Consider the following 23,333-nt stretch of genomic DNA (forward strand, 5'->3'; position numbering starts at 1 on the left):
TTTCCTGCAGCAACACTACATCCGGGGAGTGTCTCCTAATGAGTTGACTAACCATCCCCCTCTTGATCTTATCTCCTAAACCATTCACGTTCTAGCTCAGCACAGTCATCCACGATCCTTTTTTTCACGTGCCTTCGAACCCATACATGAGAAAGATCAAAACTGGATAGTCACCTGAGTCAAATAAATGCACAGACATACACAACTCAAACCAAAACAAAAACTCAATCTCTCTAACAAACATATATCCCCTCACCCCCTTCACACCTCCCCCCTCCCTGCACCCCTGCATAAGGACAGCGCCCAACCCCAACTCGCAGTGTGCCCGTCGCCCTACCCCAACAAGTTAACTAAAGATAGTACGAGGGGGAACTCAGACCCCGGCCCCTTCACCCCCCCCTCCAAATAGGACCACCCAATTCACAGTCATGTATAAGTTCCATTTGAAAACCCCTCTCCCTCTCCGACATTTGTGGATCAGTTAAATCCAGTCTCACTGTTACTCTGTAGCCTCCTCCTGTCTTTCCTCAGATTGAGGCCGTGTGGTACTGTCCAACCAGTCCGATGCCGCCTCCGGATGATCAAAAAACCATGCCCTCCCATCCACCTCCACCCGAAGATTCGCTGGAAAAAGCATTGAGTAGCACAGTCCCTTTTCCCACAGTCTCCTTTTAACAGGAAGAAAGCTCTGTCTTTGCCTTTGTACCGCCTGGGTGAAGTCCGGAAAGAAGGATAAAGTTGTGTTCTCAAAGCGAAGCGGGTCTGCTGAACGTGCCGTGCCGCCTGAAGGATCACATCTCTGTCTCTGTAGTTCAGCACTCTAGCTATCATAGGACGAGGAGGCGCCCAAAGTCTCGGCTGGCCACCCGGCCCTCTGTGGGCCCGCTCAATCGAGAAAAAGTTACTGAGGCCCTTCGGCTTCAAGTGATTCAGCACAATGTTCTCTACAAATACGTCTGGGGCCTGATCCTCCGATTTCGCCGTTATTCCAAGAATTTGGATATTATTCCTCCTATTACGCCCTTGATACTCGTCCAGCTTTCGACGCGTTTCCTCACGGGCCGCTTGCAAGGCCCGGACCTCCCGTTGCACCTCCGCCATGTCGTCAACTAGGCTGGATGTCTTAATGTCTAGCGATTTAACTTTTTCGCTCGTCTTGGCATGATCAGCTCGCAGTAGGTTAAACTCCAGTTTCACTGTGTCCAACTTATTGTCCAATGCGTCCATTTTGTCCACCATAGAAGTCTGTACTTTGTTGATAGCAGCCATGACATCGGCCAACGTGGGTTCCACTGCCTCTCCCAAGGAGTCTCCCCCAAGCGGCGTAGACTTCCTCCGTTCCACTGGCGAACCCTTGGCCTGTGCATATCTGTCCATCTAATTGGATTGTACATTCTTCAGCCCTCTTCCACTCCGCGACGGGGGCTTTTCGTTGTCCGGTTTCGACGCCATTAGCGGGATCGTATTGGCCGCCGTTTTCGAGTTCCGAAGCAGGACTTCACACTTTGTATCACACATCAGTCGTGCATACAATACGCAGCCTGTGTCTGTGGTGCAGCATCGGTCGTCTCCGATGTCGCAGCTTTCCAATGGGCGATAGGGAGGTCCACGTCTGAACCGAGCCGGAGCTTCCGGTGTCGCAAGCCGCTGTTGTTGCATTAACATCCGGCTCACGGGCACACCACAGCTCCCGGACTCCGAAGGCGTCAGGCCTAAATCTTCCAATGCCGCTCTGGAGGGGTAGAAACGTCCGTTTTCGTCCCAATTTTCGGCTACTATTATCTTTTCGACTCAACCGTTGAATTTCGCTTTCGGGTGGCAGGATCAAGACAGTATAGACTTAAAGGAGGAGCGGGTTCTACGGAGCTACGGTCTCACGCGGCCATCTTGGTCCCGCACGTAGCTCCTCCCGAGACCTAGTTTTTAACACTCTGCATTAAAGTTACCCTTCAGGTCATTACCTAAAGATTTACCACACAACTCTAAATGGGTCTCAAGATTTCATACTAATCATGTAAACATCACAAAAATCAGAATACTTTCTCACTGTTACTTTAAACATATTTGGATCTACTAGAATGAAAGGAAACTGTTGCAAGAACGAAACTCCACCACTTATTAGAGCAGGCTATGTTCTTTAAGTTCTCTTAACATACCGAATAGTCAGAACAGAATGGGTTAACCAGTGCCCCGACAGTTCAGCTTTCATCTCCCAGCCTCCATACAGTCTTAGCTCTCCTTCTACCAAGCTTGAAGGCAGCAAAGCCCCCCGAATAAGTTTAACAAGGGACTGCATCACTTCTTGTATCATTTTCTGTAAAAAAAACAGAAAAAGGAGACTTTAGCAAAGGAGCCCCCATGGAGAAAAAAAGTCACTTAGCCAGAATATAATGTGCTCCTTCAGCCATTGCTTCAAGGCCATATGTGCACGCCAACATGTCAGCTCACCTTGAAGTCACTTTGTCTTTGTCGTGCATTCTTCTTTGACTTTTCAATCTGACCAGATTTTTCAGCAGTCTGTCCAAAACAAGAAAACATAAAATGAAAAAGGTACATATAACTATACCAAAACCACAATCTTTAAGTGAGGCAAAGCTTTCAAAGAGACCCCTCTTTTCGATGTGGCATAAAAAACAAACACTCTATAACTACAATTAGGTAAGGGTAATGATGTCACAGTTAACAGCAAATACATTTTACTTGAAAAAGATTCTGATAGTTACGTCAACTTGAGAAATAGTTTATAATCAATTCAGCTTTGTTAAAGAATGGCAAGTTCCTGCATAAAGTAATCTTATTCAACATTTCTTTCACTGTTTAGGCTATATAACGCAAGGAAGGTCACTTCCAGTTAGTTAATGACCCAGGGTAGAGTCTATCGTCATATCCATTAAATAAAACAGCAAAATTATTCCAGAGGAACATGCTTTCCTCACATCTTTTAAACTTTGAGAAAAAGATCACAATGATTGTGTCTGACAGAACAAGAAAACAATGGCAGTCCACTGAAAACATGCAAGGACAAACCATAACGTTCAGCACCCTGGGACTCTGGAATCCACACTTGACAATAAACTCTTCATCCACTTAAAGGATAGAGAAAACAGATGAAAAATAGAACTTTCGATGAATTCATGATACTGAATTCCCTCTGTGCAACATACAGACAGCTCATCGTATCAGTCAAAGCAAAGTACTACTATACCAACACCATCAAAGAAGCTACCAACAGACGCACAACACTTTTCAAGACAATCAAATACTGCATCAAACCCATACCGATTGCACACTTCACAGACAAGTGCAATGCCATTAACCACTTCTTAAATAAGGAGATCCAAAAGTACATCAACAACTCAAAGCCTGCTTCTCCTCCTACGCCTAGTCTTTCTTGGTAATTCACATAATGGTCATCCTTCTAAGCTCTATTTCTCACATATATTGCTAACATACTCAGCTCTCTCAAAGACTTTTCCTGCGAAGATACTGTCTTACCCTGGTCTTTCATCAAAGCTGTCTCCTGGGACATTCTCTCTCACTCCTATTCACCACTGTCACTGCCCCTTCAACTTACGGCACCTTTCCCAGAATCTCCAAGACAAGTAGACACTCCAATACTCCTGGTGAAACCTACATGAGACCCTAATGACCTTACCAAATACTTGCTCATCATTCACCTAACCTTTATTGATGAGATTAAGTTCAAAGCACAACTCCAAGATCAGATCAAGGCTGACCATTTCCTACATTACTACCAGTCTGGCTTCAGATCACGCTTCAGCATGGAGCACTGGCACTTCCCTTTGCTTTGGCAGCGGTGCCCTATATAAAACTCATAACATAACATTTTACACATCGTAGATGAAACCCCCATGACCAGATGAAGATGAACCCACCTCCTGATACTGCTGGACCTCTCAGCTGGCAAGATCCTGGTTGTCCTCCTAACATTTCAATCAACATCATTTTATTCACACAGGCACCCAAAGTCTCAAAAGATCCCCGTCACCTGTGTAGTCCCCCCGAGTTCCATACTGTCTCCTGTCATCTTCATCCTCTACATGGAGACCCTGTAGGCTCAACTCCCAGATAACATTATCAAGAATTATCAATAGGCTCCATACATGCAACACCTAAAAATAACACATGCAGTTCATCTGAAGCTTGATGTCCAGTGCATACCCGAAGCGCAACCCAAATAAGACAGAATTCCTGTTATTTCTCAAGAACAAAAAGCAAGAAATAGTACGAAACTGGCTCAATGACATGAACCTTTACAGCTGTAAACCCCACTTTCACAAAATACCACGTAACTTAGATTCACCCTGGTCACCAACTTAACCCTCAAAGGACACATTGCGGAAAAAAACAAAGGCAGCCTCCTACTCTTGCATCTGGATGGCTGTAATGCTCTGCTCCATGGCCTCACAGATTTCACACTGACACGCCTTAAGTGCATTATACATGCCACAGCTTATCTCATCCAGGACCAGAAGAAATATGATCAGGTCACCTCCATCCTGATGCAAACTTCTTTGGCTCACATGGCTGGACGGAACATCTTCAAAACCAGTTGCAACATTTTGAAAAGCCATCATGACCAGCCATCACCACCGTTTATCATGAAGATCAGCTCACAAACTCTAGTGGCTCTGGGCACACCCGCAGTCAGATCATCATCAGACTGGAGACTAAGAACTTTGCAAAATAAAAAATACAGGACAGCAGACCTTTTCCATTTACGCACCAAGGATTCGGAAGAAACATCCCAGTATCAATAATGATTGCAACAACACTGTTCAATTTAGAAAAGATTTGAATATGCATATTTTAACTAATACATCACAATGCAGTAACAGTCAAATAGGCAGCTACCGCTCCTATTCCTCGTTGACTGTTTGCTCGCCTTTGACCCTCTACAGAGCTTCACTGCTTTTATAGCTAGGTTCTTGCTATACAAATACTGTATGCATATATACATACAGAGAAAACAATAGTAAATATTTACTTCTGTCACTTGATGTTACACGTGCCATCGAAAATCACTGTCACAGATGAAGCAGCTATATCAATACTCTGCTTCACAATGTGAATGCATGTAGTAATTGCACCATCGTGTGGCTACTTCAGGCACTACAAGAAAAGCCAGACACGTTGCCTTTACTAAAAGATTGTGTTTTGTTAGATCTCGCGTTCTGCGAGACATGCTGTATTCAAGATAAGGGCATTAAGCTCTACCCGCTTTCTGACAATCTTTTTAATTGGCTCCTGTTGCAGTCCTCCGTAAATAGCGGGTTATCATTGGTTAAAAGGCTTAGTAGTCCCTCCTTAGTACCTCATTTTCTCCTGTTGTAACCTCCCATAAGGACTGGCCCTGTTACATGTGTTATTACTCGATATGTTTTATTTACAGTTGGTGAGCACTATTTTCTAAGTAAATTTTTCCTAGATGCTGTTGCAGGCACAACAGTGTCTTTCGAAAAGCAGAGTTCACGTATTTTCCTGCCTTAGCCAGGCGCCCGATTATTATCTTTTAAACACGCTTCCTACCCTCCCCTCTCCACAGCTGTGTACATGGTATCTCTGTATATTTTTTAAACAGTGTGGCGTGCCGCACAATTTATTTTTAATAATGGCGGCTGCGCACCTTTTTCTTCTGCGTGGCTGCCCACCAATTTTTTTTCAATATTAAATGCTTTTTTAAGCCGCAAGGTGAGCTGCACGCTTCATCTTCGACAAACAATGGCAGCCGCGCGCCTTTGTTTTGCGCGGCTCGCCCAACTCTTTTTTTTCAAAGTTCTCTGAACTGGGTGTTTTAGTCCTGGAGGCTCCAGGAAAAGGAGTTGAAGATACCCCGTGGAAGGCGGCTGAATTCTGGGGCTGGCAGCCTGCAGGCTCGGGCTCCCCCGGGCCTCCATGAACAACGCCTCGCTCACTCCCAAACTGGCGATGTGCCTGCTTACTCCCCAGTTCCTTGCTGCTATCAGTGCCAGGCCTTTCTCAGTCTTACTTCCGTTCTAGGCAGGGAGTCAATGTCTCTGCTACTTGCTGTTGCCTGAAAACGACTGAGCACACAAGGGCATGTTCTTTGCAGCAGGCATCTTAATCCTCTGTGCTACTGTAGCATTAGTGGAAACAGCCACTATATAAAACTCCTATCTCTCTCCTGCAGGAACATTAATCACCAAACTAATCTCTACATTTTTATTGTTACCTAAAAACCTCTAGACACTCAAGGAACTCTGCACTGGGGGCTTTTAAAATCCCTGCTATTTCACACGTCCCCAAGGTCAGCGCCAGGTCCGGCTACACCAGGCGCACCGTCCTGGAGTCCGCCCTGTAAGCAACGAGGAGAGGCTACAGGATCTTCTCAAGAGAACTCGATGGCTATGTGCACCAAGCTGGCAAATAGGATTACAGAGTAAGATCGGAAATTCTTTTCCCTTCAATGTATTGTTCAGTGGCCTGCGATCCGAATGTACATACTGGTGGAGTGAACTGTTAAATAGTGTTTGTACCCTTACTTCCTTTGTCCACAACTTGGATGGTTCCTTTATCCTTTAACACCCTTTTTCTCTACCCAAAGAATAGTCCAATTAATGGCTAGCTAAAACTTCCATTATGCAAATGCTCCACTACCTTCTCAGAACACTCTTTCACCAATTTAGAGGGTTTGGCTTCTGGATAGTGCATATATGTGGCCACACAACATCCTTGCAAACATTGGTAAATATCACACGTATACAGATATCCTTACCCTCCAATCCATTCCTCTTAAATCCATTACACTCTAACATCTGATAATAACATGCCACTAAATTCAACTACACACACTTCCACACCACATCATTCCACTCCAAGCCACACAATTACAACCAATAACAAACTACACATAATTCCACTCCAAAACATATAATTACACTCCACACAACCTAATTCAACTCAATGTAATTTCACTACACGTAATTACACTTTAACCTACATTTCACGCAACATATTTACACTCTATTCCAAAACACATAATTACACTTTACACAAAAATTCTGTTTTGCAACATGCCACATAATTACACGCCATAAAGTAGTACTCCACAACATGCCATATAGTACCACTTCAAGCCATACCACATAATTCCACCCAACACAATTTAATGACACAGTTCTGAAACACACAACATTATTACACTCCACATAATACCACTCAGCTCCACATAATTACACTCTACTCAATATAAAATAAATACATCCTCACATAAATGCAGTCTATGCCACATACCAGCAATCCACATACATGTAATCCACATCCTAACACATAATTCCTTTTTTAAAATGTAAAATGTTTTATTACCATCAAATAGGTCAGTAAATAGCCTGGGCAGCTTCTAGGGAAAATGTTTGCCTAATGAAGGTCAACCATTCCCCAATAGATGGCGGGGACGGGGAAACCCAAGCCCGAGCAATAGCTAATCTTGCAGCTACCATCATAATTGAAAAAAGTTGTGTCAGAGCTAGTTTATCTGCCTTATAACCCAGCATCATTTCTAAGCAAGTAAATGAGGGGCCCAATCCTAATTTAGAAAAAACACCTGACCAATCTTCTGCCAATAAGTCTGCAATTCCGGACATTCTATAAACATGTGGATCAGATTAGCTGCATGAATCCCGCATTTGGGGCATTTAGTCTTTTCTCTGAAATTGTCCCCTTCAGCCCATTTAGCTATCCTTTCAGGCGTATAATAGAGGATACATACTGTGCGGAATTGCTGTAACTGTAAGCTCACTGAGTCACTTATGGTACCCTGGGCCTGTTTGATCATGCCAGGTGTTACGTCTATACTCAGTACTTGGCTCCAGCGTGTTGCTAATTTTTCGCATCAATCCAACTTAAAATTGGACAAATGCTTATACATGTCACCAATTAGAGACTTATTTTGTTCCCCCCATATACACCGTCCCAGATCATAGATTGAGATATCACATTTAACCCCAAGTTTTTCCCCCAAAAGTCCCTAATCAGCAAATATTTACACAGAAAATTAGCAGGTAGTTTATGATAAAGTCGTAAAGTTTCAAATGACTTAATTCCCCTCACATCGTATAGGTCCCCAAATAAGTAATCCCATATTTGGACCAAGATTTAGCCAATTGATCATGAAACAAACACATCAGGAACATTGGGTTCCCCCACAATGGGAGCCTATTATGTAGTAACGAAAGATTACTTTTTAGAGCCATCGCCCGCCATATATAAATACTGTCCCTAATTGTCTTGAATCAGACCCATTTAAAGTAGTTTGGGTCAGTAGTGCGAAATAAAAATAATTGACTGTCATCTCCTAGAATCAGCTGGTATAAAGAATCTCTGTGGTCGATCCCCAAGAGACTATGAAAACGCCCAGCGAACGCTGCCCAGAAGTAAGTTTTAGAGTCTGATAGGCCTAAGCCGCCTTGATTATAAGGGGATTTGAGCAAATCAATCGCGCGTCTAGATTTCCTAAAACCACATATAAAGCTACAGAGTACCCCGCCCAGCTTTTTTAAAAATATGTTAGATACGCGCAAAGGGATAGATCTAAACAAATATAAAAACGTAGGTAATATTTTCATTTTTATTAAGTTGCATCTCCCTAAGAGTCCTATAGGAAGCTTGTGCCAGTTCTTTAATAATTTGATAGTTTTGTCCAATAGTGGAATAGAGTTAAGGTTTATAATTTGAGCCACTTTGTCTGAAATCCTAATCCACAGATACGTAACTGTAGTGCATACCCCCGAGATTGGAGATTCAGGTTTAAAATTAATGAGCACCTGTGTTTTATTAATATTTAATTTGTAGCCAGACATCTGGCTGAAATCAGTTGCGGCTATCTCTACAGCTGGAATTGCCTCAGCTAGATTAGTAGAAAAAATCGCGAGGTCATCTGCATAAGCCATGATCTTAAGCCTGCTGGACGCAGCAGTTAGAGGATTTATATGTATACATGCTTGCAGAGTGCTTATAAAGAGGGCTATATAAAGAGCAAATAATAATGGGGAGAGGGGGCACCCCGGTCTTGTGCCGCAATAGATATCAAATGGAATTGAGTATGACCCTGAATATGACAACCTATCTTGAGGTTTAACATATAAGGCTTGCACCCACTGTCTAAACTGCCAACCAAGTCTGAGTGCACTTAATGTGGCCCACAAGAATTCCTACCCAACCTTGTCAAAAGGCTTTTCGGCATCTAGAAGAATCATACCAAGACCCACCCCCTCTTTTTCAACAGAATCAAAAGCCCCAATGGCCATGTTTACATGAGCAGTCGTATCTCTGCCAGGTATGAATACATGTTGGTTTTCAGACACTAATCCTGGCATCAATGGGGCAAGACGATTTGGCAAAAGTTTTTAAAAGATCTTAGCGTCCGTATTTATGAGAGAAATGGATCGGTATGATCCACAGTCTGTGGGTGCCTTTCCTTTTTTAAGGAAAAAAAAACAATCTGGGTCATTTTCCATGATTCAGGCGTCCTCCCACTACTGCCACCATATTGAATGACCAGGCTAAATGGAATAAGCAGTGCGCTTTTAAAAACGTTATAAAATTCTATGGGTATTGAGTTTACCCCTGCGGATTTCCATGAAGGCAATGCCGATATTGCCAATCCTATCTCTTCCAACGACACTGCGCTATCTAATAAAGTTGCATGAGCCTCATCCAAGGCTGAAAGATTTCAATCTATAAGATATTGTGCCATATCCTCTTTGTCAGGTTTAAGGGTAGATGAATAAAGCTTCTGATAGAAAACTGAGAACTGCTCCAGGATAGCGGAAGTATGAGTATGTAGGGTACCATCTGCCCCCTTTATGGATTTGATCTTAGTTTGAACTTTAGCCTCTGCAGCCTGATAAGCTAAGATCTTGCCAACATGCTCTCCATATTCATATTGCTCCATACGGTGTTTACTATACCTAGTCGCTATTTATTCCCTTCAAAGACCTTTTCACTGCCATTCTTGCATCCAGCAAGGAGAGAACAAACTGGTATTGGACTGTCTGAAGTCGTGACATCGCCTCAACATGTTGTTTTTCAATGTCACGTAAAGCAATGACTCCATTTGTCCTTTTCTTAATTTGTTTTGTCGCCATATGTATTGCTGGGTGATGCCTCTGATGAAAGCTTTTATCGTGTCCTAGACAATCAATGGGGATGCTGTCCCAGGTTTTTCCCTAAAAAATAGCTCTGATTGCTGCAGAATATTGGATACATATTCACAATTGTTTAGCAAGTACCTAAGAAAAGAAAATGGTCTAATATTTTTACCCGCAGATGTAGCCATAAAGGATAGTAGTATGGGATTGTGATCAGATGTTACCCGAGGACATATTGCTGTTTCTATATCTAAAATTAAACTATCAAAAAAGAAATACAGGTCATGTCAATTCTGGAATATGATTTGTGTGGAGTTGAGTAGTATGTATACCCAGGAGTGGATGGATTAATTTGCCTCCAATCATCTTGTAAAAATTGTAATCTCGCCATTTCGAGTATTGCCTCCCGGACCCTACGCATTCTGCTAATACCCCCCTTTCCGGTGGCATCAAAACCATAACCCATAACACAATTGAAAACCCCCATTAACAAATGCTCCCCATCCCAATTCAGCAGTTCTAAATTAAGGAAATCAAATATGGCAGGATCATCTATATTTGATCCGTACACTGAACATAATACATCTTTTTTGCCACAAATCTCTAGTGGAGCCAGTACCCAGCGTCCTTTCTGATCAGCCATAGTCTTAACAATTTTACACATAAACCTCTTATCTTTTATTATGGCAGTTCCTTTCATAGAAATTGTTCATGTAGTACAGACCATTATTTCATACCCCATATGTTTTAGCAAGTGGCGGTCTTTATACGCCAAGTGAGTTTCAGAAATAAAAACTATATGTGGTTGGTACAATTTTATCTCCTCCCGCACCAATTGCCGTTTGTTAGCACTATTAAGCCCAGCCACGTTCCATACCATACAATTAACCCTAGCCATAGTGGACTAAATTCCCTATCAGCAGATCCCTATTCCTTGAGATGAAATTTAACAGCTGAACTCTAAAAACATATTCAGAACCATGTAAACTGTTCCCTACTCCCTTACCAAAACCCTGATAGACTGTAATGATGGCATTTTTTTTATTTTTCCCCACAACACACCACCCAAACCTCACTCTCTCGCAAAGGAACCTAGAAACCCACCCCCCTCCCTGTCCCTTGAAGGAGGAAACCAACCCCTTAACCTGCTGCCACTGGTAGGGCAGCACATCAGAGCCACACACACTACCGTGGCCACCCCACAACCCAGCGCCCACCCAGAATGAAAACACGCAAAAAAAAAAGAAAAGAAAAAAGTGAGGAAAAAAAGTGAGAAGAGGGCTAGCAATTACTAAGCCGTAAACTATATTTGCTCCTTTAAGAATTTTAAGATAATTAAGTTATCCTGACAAATTTATCATAAGTTCTACTTTAACAACTAGAAGACAGAGCAGGATCGACTGACGCCTGTCCGTAGTTGTTTTGCAAAGGTCCGATCTGCCCAAAAAAGTAACTGATCCCACTGTAACAGGTGTGTTAGGACGCGCTTTCAAGGCAACTGCCTGCTAAGCAAAACATTTCCAAAAGAAATCAAAAATGGACGAGGATAACGACGACCCTGGTTATGTTTGACAATTGGAAGTCTATGCACTCTTTGTAATTGAAAATCCCAGTCCCAGTCAGATAAATCCGGAAACGTCTTCTGTAGTAGCTGCACAAGATAAGTCCTAGGATCTGCTCCTTCTGGGATACCAAATAGCCGCAGATTATGTCGGCGTTGGCAATTTTCCAAATCTTCTAACTTGAGCTGAATTGTTGAGATCCGAGTAGCTTGTTTCTGAACCAAAGTGTCCGTAAGATTTGCTATTTGCTCAGTATCCCCGACTCTCTGTTGGAGCTCAGACATATCTCTAATGAGGCCCCCAATCTTTACTGTCATCTCTTGCAGTGTCTGTTGCATCTTATTATTATCTGATCTGACCTGTGTATAAAGAGCTTACTGTTAGGATGTCGGTGAGGAATGGAGTGGGCACCTGGGATTGTTCCACTGTTGAGTTAGATGTTTGTTGGAAGCCAGCCCCACTCTGGACCGGATTCTTTATGGGAAGACCACTTGCCATACTACTCTCCGTTGGACTGTTACCACTTATCTGAGAAACCATACTCTTGACCCCCCCTTTTGCTTGGACCCACTTACGAAAAGGGCTATTTTCTGAGTTACTCTTTCTACGTGCAAGTGGTATGTTTTGCTGTAACACACTCTGCTGTGGATTGTTGGGCTTTTGGTGTGTTTTCTTAGTTTAAGTTTTTGCTTTAGTTTTCTTAACGGGGGGCGTCTTAGAGAGTTTAGCACTGGTCTCTACTACTGCCTCACCTTTGTCAGGGGGGATGTCCGCTCTTCCCACACCTCTACGGCATTTTCTGATGCATTTTCAGTAGCATCACTGCATACAGTTAGACATACCCCCCCCCCCCACACACTCTCTATGTCAACTGTATGCCCTGGGGTACTGCTTTCAAGTAGTCTCCCGCCTGGCTCTGTCAAAGCCTGGCTAAAAGATTTGACCAGCCCAGCTGGAGCCTTTGGTGTAGAATTATCTTGTCTGCAACTTACAAGCGCCCCTGTTCCAGTCTCTGCTACCATCTGAACCATCTGCTGAATGCTGGAGCCACCAATATTAAATGTCAGAGGCTGAGAAAACTCCTTAGCAACATAGTAGCAAGTCAGGGCAGCCTCCATTAGCGTTTCTGTTAACTTGTTGCCATTCATTGCTTGGTTGGCAGACCCGATAGCTAGAAGCTCCGCTGCTTTCCTTGTTTGAAACAGACGTAGAATCGGTTTACTCACTACTGAAACGCTAGTCCTGTCCTCATTGCTGCCGGCTTCGGTGTTGGCTGTATCGTCCCCTGTGGGATTTGTGAGAGCCCGTCCAGCCCGAGGGGCTCTCGTTGCATTCTTCGGTGGCACCATGTCTCTACTGACGGCCAGTGTCAGCGCAACCGCCTCAGTCAGGAACGGGCCGGTCTACGCCCAGAACTCCACAGCGATAGCCGAGACACCAACAACCAGCGACCGACCCACCCCCCAACGCTGATCATCCACATGCGCCTTCGGACTTCTCCGTTTCCAGTTCTCAGCAGGATATACGAACACCTTCTGGTGAGTAGCCTACACCTGACACCGCTATTGTCCCTTGAAAAGTACCACAATTAACAGGGTGACGTTCGACTCATGAGCGGCTGGGTGTGGAGAAGCTTCTCCGTGCGGTGGTGCTCAGTGGCGATGACCGTCCGCCATCTTGCTCCTCATATTATTTCCCCATAACACAATTCCAATAAGCATAATTTCGCTCAATGCCACACAATTCAACTCCACACATTTGCATAACACACCACATAATTCCACACAAAACCACATATTTCAAATACACAACACAATTCCATAACACACAACATACCTCCAAAACACACCACAAATGTACACATCATATCACAACTATTAATTCCAATACAACCTACATGAATCCACGCCAAACCACAAACATCCACTACACTCCAAAACACATACATAGGTAAAAGACATTGTCATTTACAATGCCAATAGCTCTAACTCTCGCAAATGCAAGACCTATTGCATTGCAAATGCTTGTGATGTCTTGGGGACTGTTAGTTGACTTCAGAGTGCTAAAGTCTCGAAGGCAGTTTTTCAAAGCATTGTGATATGTTAGTTGTGCCTGCGATGAAACTTGTCTCAGCCACTTGCTTTGGGTCCCTGATAGATAATGACAGGACAAGATGGAATCAAAATGCAGCATGTTTGTATTGAGCAGCTGTCTCATTCAAATGATTGCTAAAGTCAGACCAATGGTTTAGGATTGAATATGTTTTCAGCTCATCCTAAATTAGCAAACTCTCATCTTCTGTTTGAGAGACTGAAAAGAAATTGCAGAAAGGAATGCTACAATACTACAAACTGCGTTCTTTTTGCATGGGTGGCCCGCTTCGGGTGGTACGAGTTTCGGGTGGTACAAGTTTTGGAGTCGATAGAGCTATCTACAACACATAAACAACGGCGGTCTGACCAAGATCTCAGCCCAAGGCAAGGATGTATTTTCTCATAAATAAACATCTATTTCGGGATGTTGGCTAAGGAGCGCTTTGCTGTCATTGGCGAGGTCTCTACATGCTGATGCTCCGGCCCAGCAACTTCCTGATATCTCTGCGAAGGTTGTCCAACCCATGACCATGACGGAGGCTACATTCTTTCCCTTTAGGTAACAGGCATTGGATCATCCAGTACAGGAATTCTTGGCAGAATGCACACACACGCACTAGACACTTAGGCTAGGGGACACGTATTAGGAGTACGCCAGATTTTCTATATCATTTTATATGCTTGCATATATACATTGTTTTAGAACGATGGCGGAACTTTTCATTCTGAATCACATTGGTTCAATAAATATTGAAAACGTCATACTGAGTATTCCTTGTATATGTCTCTGAGACAAAGAGGGATTGAGTGACTGAGCAAAAGGGTGCTAGATCTATTTCAATGATTCCTAGAGGATCAGGGTTTTCATGTTAAGTGGTTGCCAGAAACCTCTGCTACCATCCTGCGGTTGGGGGGGGGGGGGGGGTGTCTTATTGTGGCACTGTGAGCTACATATCCTCAGGGGGTGAATGGAATCCATTTGGAACCATCCCAATGGTTATACTGTCCACAAATGTGCAGTTCCTACCGTAGAGTGGAAACTACACAACATGATCTGGAGGGCAAACAAATAGCCGACCTAATAAGGGGAGAGCGTCCTAATAGTGTTGCTTGAAGTGGTATATGGCCAGAACACAGGACTGAATGCCCTAGAAATAGAGTTTAGACCCTGTGCTGGAGCATTTCGGGTGCCAAAACAAAAATAATCACAAAGCAAAAGTAGGCCTCAATTGACAGCTGCCGAACACCAATCGATTCACGGAAAGCTTCAGGACTGTGCAGAATAGTCGATCAGGAAGATTGAGGTTGCTCCGATTCATCTGAGAATAGGAATTCAATTTCTTTGTGGGGACCAGATGTCTCGTCAGACTCTAATAAGGCCGTGGCCAACTACACTGACTGGCTGCAGAACGCCTTTAATTTGCTAACCCCAAGCAAAACCCTCTCTAAAAATCGAACTTCCCCGTCAGCCCCTTGGTTCACGGATTCCCTTAGGAACAAAAGAAAGTCTGTAGAAATCGAGAAAGGCATTGGCGCAAATCCTACACTAGTGAAGAAAACTTCTCATAAAGACGAGCTTGCCAAATATAAACGTTTGATTGCACAGGAAAAAAGCAAATTTTATGTTACTCAAATTGAACTAGCAAAAAATTCTAATAAAAAGCTTTACCAGGTAGTGTCTAAACTATCAGGTCACACATCCACCGTTCCCATAACCCTGTACCAGTCACTGCGTAATTCCTTGGCAGACTACTTCTTCAATAAAGTGAACGATATCTATGCTGAATTCGCGTCACACGCCAAGTTGGTCGACCAATCTCTGAACAACAGTCACCCAGATCACTGTCTGAAGCAATTTGAAAACACCACCTCTGATGAAATTCGTATCACAATGACCTCTATAAAGTCAGGATTGGCTAATGACCCTTGCCCACCGGACGCACTTACTCCTGTTGCTGAGCTGGTGGCAGCTGCTTTAGCCAACATTTTCAATGTAATTTTTGCTTTTGTTACCTATCCCACCATCTGGAAAAAGACTATTCTAAAACCACTTTTTAAAAAAACCCAACCTGGACCCAGTCAACACTAAAAACTACAGGCCAATAGCCAGTCTACCCTTCCCAGCCAAAGTTGTAGAAAAACTTATGAACACTCAACTTTCTAAGTACATAGAAGACTACCATCTCTTAAACGGCACTCAATTCGGATTCGGCAAAGGCCATGGAACAGAGACCGCCTTAATTAAGGCATCAGAGGATATTAGAATTATCCTGGACCAGGGAGAAACAGCAATACTCATCCTGCTGGACCTCTCAGCGGCCTTTGACACAGTTGATCATACCATTTTGATCAACCGTGTCACTAAAATGGGGATCCTACACAAGGCTAGAGAACAGTTGCAATCCTTTCTCACCAACCGCACTAAGTTAATCTAGGCAAATTCAACTCTACCCAATTAGCCCTACCATGTGGGGTCCCCCAAGGCTCATCCCTAAGTCTGACCCTTTTCAATATTTATGTGTCGGACCTAGCCAAAGTCATCAAGGCTCGTGGGATGGGCCTTACCTCTTACGCCGATGACACTCAACTGATGTTGGCAGTAAACAACAACGGAGAAAGGGTTGCAGCTGATTTTCAGAAGGGAATGCTCGCCATCAGCAGGTGGATGGCCAGCAACTGCCTCGAATTAAATTCGGAAAAAACAGAGGTCATGATCTTTGGTAAATTACATCCTTTCTGGTCACAAACCTGGTGGCCCTCCTCCATGGGCCCCCCACCTGCTCCAGTAACCAAGGTCAGGATTCTGGGCGTCACATTTGACGATAAACTTAACTTTGTCTCCCATGCCAATTCAATGGCATCTGCCTCATTCCACAAATTACGCATGATTAGAAAACTTCTGCCATTTCTCTCTCTGAACGCTGGAAAAACTTTAGTCAGCACCTTGGTTATGTCCTCCATAGACTACTGCAACGGACTGTTCCCAAACACCCAAAAGCGGGTCATCCAAAAGCTGCAAACAGTTCAGAACGCAGCAGCTAGAATTCTATCAGATACACCAAAGTTTAAACCCATCTCCCATGTTGTCAAGAACAATCATTGGTTGTCAGTAAAAAAACGGACACTTTGCATTGCCTTTAAAGCATCTCGCAACAATGGTCCCGAATTCCTAATAAACCACCTAAAAATTCACACACCTAGTCGGGCACTCCGCTCATCCAATGCCCTTCTGCTAATGGTGCCACGCACAAAAACAGCCTCCTGGGGTGACAGAAGGTTCGTGGTCGCCACGGCTAAACTCTGGAACACGGTCCCACTGGAGATCAGATCCTGCCAATCTCTTCTTACATTTAGAGGAATGTTAAAAACCAGGTTGTTTAATCAATAAGCTCTCTATCAGGATCCACCTACTGCAGTCCGTAGCGCCGAGACACCCTCATGTATTTGTGCGCTCTACAAATCGCAAAAATAAATAAATAAGTTCTGAAGTATGTTGTGTGGGGCTATACCTAAAAGAGAGAGAGAGAAAGAAAGAGAGAAAGCGAGAGAGAGAGAAAGAAAGAGAGCGAGAGAGAGAGAGAAAATAAAAACCAGCCATCAAGCTAAACCCGATTTTGAGGTATATCCAGTTTCCCAATCTCAGCTTTGACACAATGAGAAGGTATTTACAGGAACAAGTGCTGTGGAGTAGTCAACTGAACATAAAAGACGAAGCTAGTGTGTGGCAGCACCTATGTTGTGAATGGCATATGAGGGGAACATGAACAAGTTACTTACCTACGGTAACATCTTTGTTGGTAGAAACTCAATCTAATGGCAGATTCCTCATCTTGTGAATTTCTCAAGACATCAGACTGAACCTGGAAACTTTCGAAGAAATTGCCTTGCACGTCGGTAGGTAGCATTGTTTAGCTCTATTTTGGGTCTGACACGCACCAGATGTGACGCCAAAGCCACTATATCTGGTCACCTCAACACAGATCTCCATGCCTTTCTTTCTTCACCTGTTGAGGCGGTTCAGTAGCTTCATCAATCCTGTCTGTCTGACAGGTTTTTTCCCAAAAAATATTCTTCAGTGTGCATATAATGTCACTCCATAAGACAGGGTTTAATCAGTGCTGTGACTGTAACTGACAAATGTTGGTGACAGACGACCATAAGGTCTGTGTATGGTGCCTTGATTCCAAGCACAACTCAGTGCCATGTCCATGCTGTGCCAAGATGAACAAGAAGGTCAGCCACAACTGGGAAGCAAAACTCGCTAAACTGAACTTTGTAAGTTGAAAACGTGTTCCACATTGAAGTAGAGGGCACGGGCCTGCTCCAGCTCACATTCTTGAGGTCGCTCCTGTGACTGGTCGTCATCAAGGTGACAGAGGTTTCTGAAGTCCAAAACCTCACCAAAAAAGTCAAAACTAAGGTCACCCTTGTCCTGCCATTTGGAGTCACGCGATGCTCTAGGCACACCTTAGCCATAGAGTTGTTTTTCCTCTGCAGAACCGATTTCAACGCTCGCCCCGCTTCAGCTCCTCCCCAAACGGACAATGACACAACAGCTTCATGGACAACATTTTTGGTGCCTCACCGGATACCTCTGTAGTGCTTTCTGGCCCTATGGAACTGAATGGCCTCCAGTTGGTTCACCATTGGCGGATCCACCATCAAGGACAGCTGAGCCCCTCAGCCTTGGACAGACGACCTTTTTCTTGACTTCTGTGCTGTTGGCTTCAGCCCAGGTGCCTGCACGATCTTTCCCTTGGCACTATGGTCGACGTCACCTCTGGTGCTACGACCAACACCAGTGGCTTGAGTGTCAATGGTGATACAGACTTCTCCAGAAACTGATCCAATAGTTTAAATGGATTTAGACTCTTATACTCTGCTGCCCAGAACTCAACAGTACGCCCATTGAGAACCAGACACCTCGGCTCCACAATAGGCTACTAGGAATGATGATGGGCAATGTGATGGTGGCAATCTCTTTGATGACTTCTAGGAGGCCAGTGGACTAGACACTTTCCCAGACAGTGGCCTTTTCTCGCCTAATCCAACTATGGAAACTGAGGAGTCTGCCTCCTTTTAACAGTAATTCTGAGAGTGGCGGAGATTCTTGAGATCACCTTACCCATCTAAGAGGTCAAGACCAATGTTCTTATGGAGGTCCTCAACCCAGCACAGTCAGGCCAGGTACCTCTTCTCCCATTTAATTGAGGCTCCGACAGGCATTCTGGTAGGCACTTGGGCAAAGCCAGGATCTTGCCTTCCAGTTAATCTGCAAGTGGCAAGAGGGCACAGGCCAGCTCCTGGAAACCCAGACTTCTTGATACAACAACCTACTTCAGGGAGCTTAGTGGCCCAAAAATCCATTAGTCGCTGGAACCTCAATGCATTCCCTACCACTCCCTGTTACAGGGAATATAAGAGGATGGAGACATTCACTAAACAAATGTTCCCAGCCAGGCTTGCCCTTAGGTTTTTAAATACAACATCCCTCCTGGGCAGATATTCAAATGCATTGTGGGACAAAATGGCAGACACCTTGCCAGCTGTTCCAGAAGACACCCATTCAACTTTACAGTGGCTGTACCTTTTCATATTCGGAATGGTACAGTGAAATCTTCAATAAAATCTGGTCTGGGCACTACTGTGTGGGATGGGCAGTGAGTGCCAGAGTGGTGCTTAGGCTCCACATGTGGATTAGCTTCACGGTCTTCTCATCAGATGTTCCATAGTCCCCCATGGACATGTCTTTTGACTGCGTCAGGCTGTTCGGAGTGAAGGCGGCCTCAGCCCTTGAACAGTTTAAAAGAGAGTAAGGCCGCTGCTGTCTGTCAAGGCTTAGATCTGCCGGTTTGGCAGTTCCCCTAACTAAATCACACCATTAGAGGCTTCGGCAGGGGCTACCAGCAAAGGAAAATACAATACTTTCCTCAGCAAACGCAAACCTCCCAAACCTTTTGCACCTCTTGCAACAGAATGGAAAGGTGTTCCTCTGACATTTGCTCTGACGTGTGCGAAAATGCTGGATCCTGCCTCCCAAACGTGGCTGTGTGGCACTAAGTGCAAGCTAAAGCTGTTGCCATAGGGGAAGGGAACTTGGAGGCTGGATGCCCTTGTTGGCATGCATGCTGTCTGACAGATGCAGAATCCCGGCCTCAAAAGGACAGGAATTAATGCAGTAGTGCCTGGGGAAAATGACATTGCCTTGATGCCAGCCACCTACAACAGCCTGAGAATTTCCTAAACTGATGAAGAAACTGTTTGGCAGGGGTAAAAAGAGCCTAGGAGTCTTCCTAGGCTGTGGATTTCCTGTTTGAAAAGAAGAACCACTAGGTGGGTGAGAATTCAAAAAATATCTATTTCTGATAACATCTGGCTAAAAATAACAGAAGGGGCGAAGTATAAATATGATAAAGCCTTCTGGAAAATTATAGGGGGAGAACAGTGGCTCTTTCTCTAAGCCTAAGATTAATATCACCAGCATGGACAGGCAAAAATATACAACTTCTCACTATACATCAAATAATCAGAGGGGCGATAAGAATGGCAGAGGTCCCATGTGAGATATTGGGTGGGAGAATGATTCTCCTTTCTCCTCCAACTAGACAGGAGGTGCTGCATTATCTTAAGGCTACTAGGAACACAAGTGCAAGAGGCCCAGATAAATTACCCATCAATATCATAAAACTGGGTCAGGACCTATTGGCCTCTTACCTAGAACCAATCTTTCGCTACTGCTACTACACAGCAGTGGCCCCTAGCTCTTGGAGGGGCAGTGGTATTCTGCTGCTGCATAAAAAAGGCCCTTTAAACTCACCTAGCAACTATAGGCACATTACCCTGCTGGACGCTACAGGAAATATTTTTTCTAGATGTGTATTTGTTAAGCTCTTAGAATGGGCTGAAGAAAAGTGCATCATACCACTGGAGAAGGCAGGGTTTAGAGCAGGTTATTTGACTATGTACAATCTAACTGCAATTCTTCTTATTTTGGAGAAATATGTGAAGCAAAGGGAGTTCCTGTCCTATGAAGCTTTTTTTGATTACTCAGATGCTTTTGACAGGGTAGACAGACAGACCCTCTGGAGGAAATTGAGCACCTTGGGAATACCAGAGGGCCTTTTGAAAAGTATTATTTCCCTTCACACTGAAACTTGGTGCCATGTTATATTAGGAGGCAGGTGGGGTATGACCCCGAGAATCCCTACCAGAAATGGTTTGAAACAGGAATTCCTGTTGCCCCACCCCCTCCTTTTTTCAATGTATATAGGGGATTTGACTGATGTGCTGAGTAATTCAGCAGGCGATGCCCGAGAACTAGGCCTATATCCTTCGGGCAAACTCCTTTATGTGGACGATATTGTTTTGCTGGACCTGACCCCTAAAGGTCTTCGGAAACATCTTGATACCTTGTCATCATAGTCAGACGCTCAATTCCTGAAGGTACATATAAATAAAACTAAGGTCATGAGGTAAATATAAAGTATAATTAGTCGCTTAATAATTCCATCTTAGAAGTGGTAAAATCTTACACTTAGCTTGGCAGAATAATATTGGCAAACTTGGGTGACACTGAGCATGTTGCACATGTATCAAATAAGGTGTTGTCCTATGGAAATGCGTCAAAGACCCTTTATGGAGCAACAGGGCACATGCATTCCAATTATCTTTCAACTGTATAAAAATGAAGATTCCCCTTCAATTTTATATGCTATGGAGATAATAACTGACCAACAGCAGTTTATGTATAAGGCAGATGGGAAACTTCATCGCACTATCTGCACCTTAAACTTTATGGGCTCGATAAAAGCCCTAAGGGTGGAATTAAGACTGGAGAGCACTTTTGTAAGAGGGCTGGTCTCTATATTATGGTGGTACCATTGTTTATTACATGCTAGAGAAAAGTCATTTAAGAGTATTTCGGAATGTTTGTCATCTGCCCTGGGGTCTGGATAATTTTCAACTAATCTGTTTAACTGCACCCCAGCATTTTTTCTTTAACTAAATGCGATATCCGGGAAATGAGCTATGTTCATCTTTAAAATGATTAAAAAAATGCTATGAAACACTGCCTCATGGAAAAAGACTGAGGTATGTAGAGCAAAACGTCGATTTAAAAACATAATTTAATCAGGTCAGGTAGCAGTTCCTCAAAAATGTGTGACCTGAAATTTGGAACACAAATTGAGAAGATGTATAATGATGTGCAGACTGTTTTGCTTGACGCTAAAAACTGAGATGGATGCATTGCAGAAGACAACCTGAGAGGAGAAAATATGCATCTTATGTTTTAATGATGTACAGACTAGATAATACAAGTCATATTTGCGTGTCCTGGTTTGAAAATGTATCAACAGAGATTTCTAAAACCACTTTTTATTAAAACGAAAATGGTAATGCAACAGAGATGATAAATTGCCCAGTTAATGAATTAACGTGCTGTTAGGTTTTTTGTTTTTTTAGCTCTTTTTTAAATTTGTATACTGTAGATCTCATTGTAAGATTTAAATCTTTAATAAAACTTCCAGCTTAAACTTGTCTCTGTTACCTTGAAATATTTCAAGGCTAAATCAGTTTTTTTTGCCAAACAGGCATGAGCTATTTAAAGGCATATCCATGAGAGAGACCTGTAAATCCCCAGAAAATCCTGTTAGGCACATCCACTCATGGCAGCAGAGCACTATGCTTGTGTCAATTGCCCTTTCTAGACAATCAATAGTGTCAAGGCCAGATGCTGCCCATTCTAAACAGTTTGATCCAGTGAGGGCCCAAGGTATTCCAGGACTGCTGGCATGATTTCGCTGGCTACTGCCTTAATGCTAGGCTAGCCAAAGTGAACATTTCTTTTTCAAACACGTCTATGCTCTTAGACTTCCTAGCTGGAAGATAACTTGGTGTTCATCTTGTTAGGTGAACCCTTAACAACTAGATTCTTTGGAATAGGATGTTTAGGAGGAAAATCAGGGTGATCAGATGCCAGTAGTGACCTTTTGCTACTCCATATTCATTGGTGGGCAAGAACTGGGCTTTAACCAGGTGTCCATTAATGTGTCAATGTGGGCATCATTGACAGGTGGAAGGGCTCAAATGTGGCTGGACCATCCTGTAAGGTTTCTGTAAGACTTTGTGCCTTTTCTCAATAGAATGAGTTGTAGGTCCAACACCTACGCTGTTCATCAGATTAGCACTTCAAAAGATGCGCTCTCTTATCTGGGGTCTAAATGGCTAATTTAGCCCTGTATTACGGGAAGTCTCAAAACCACTGGCCTCTTGCAAGTCCATATAAAACAGTCATCATCATAATGAGGCGGTAGCTCATCTATATTCCCACCATCATTGTCTCTGGATGGTGGTAAGCTTTGATCAGAATCGGAGCCAAAAACATAATGGAGCTTTTGATGGCATGTCTTCCCTACAAGAGGCATTGGATAGGGGGTAAGCTTTATTGTTACTGGTTGCACTTTAGTCATTTTGTATCGCAAAATAGGTCGGAATTAGGCTGAAGTAGGTATGGGGTCAGACATCAAAACCATCACTGGGTCCTCCTC

General features: G+C 43.6%; 1 protein-coding gene across 4 annotated transcripts in view; it reads right to left on the bottom strand.

Annotated features, from left to right (window-relative positions):
* Positions 1-23,333, bottom strand: part of EXOC2 (exocyst complex component 2) — a 1,143,674-nt gene that overhangs the window by 459,748 nt on the left and 660,593 nt on the right. For all 4 annotated transcript variants that reach the window (XM_086965054.1, XM_086965056.1, XM_086965057.1 and 1 more), the window contains 2 exons: positions 2,449-2,517; positions 2,157-2,314 (listed from right to left, as the gene is read on the bottom strand). In XM_086965054.1, coding sequence (XP_086821180.1) covers positions 2,157-2,314; positions 2,449-2,517 — 227 coding nt within the window. The remainder of the gene's footprint in view (positions 1-2,156; positions 2,315-2,448; positions 2,518-23,333) is intronic.

Source organism: Lissotriton vulgaris, chromosome 4_1, assembly GCF_964263255.1.
Source record: "Lissotriton vulgaris chromosome 4_1, aLisVul1.2, whole genome shotgun sequence".
NCBI classification, from domain to species: Eukaryota; Metazoa; Chordata; class Amphibia; order Caudata; family Salamandridae; genus Lissotriton; species Lissotriton vulgaris.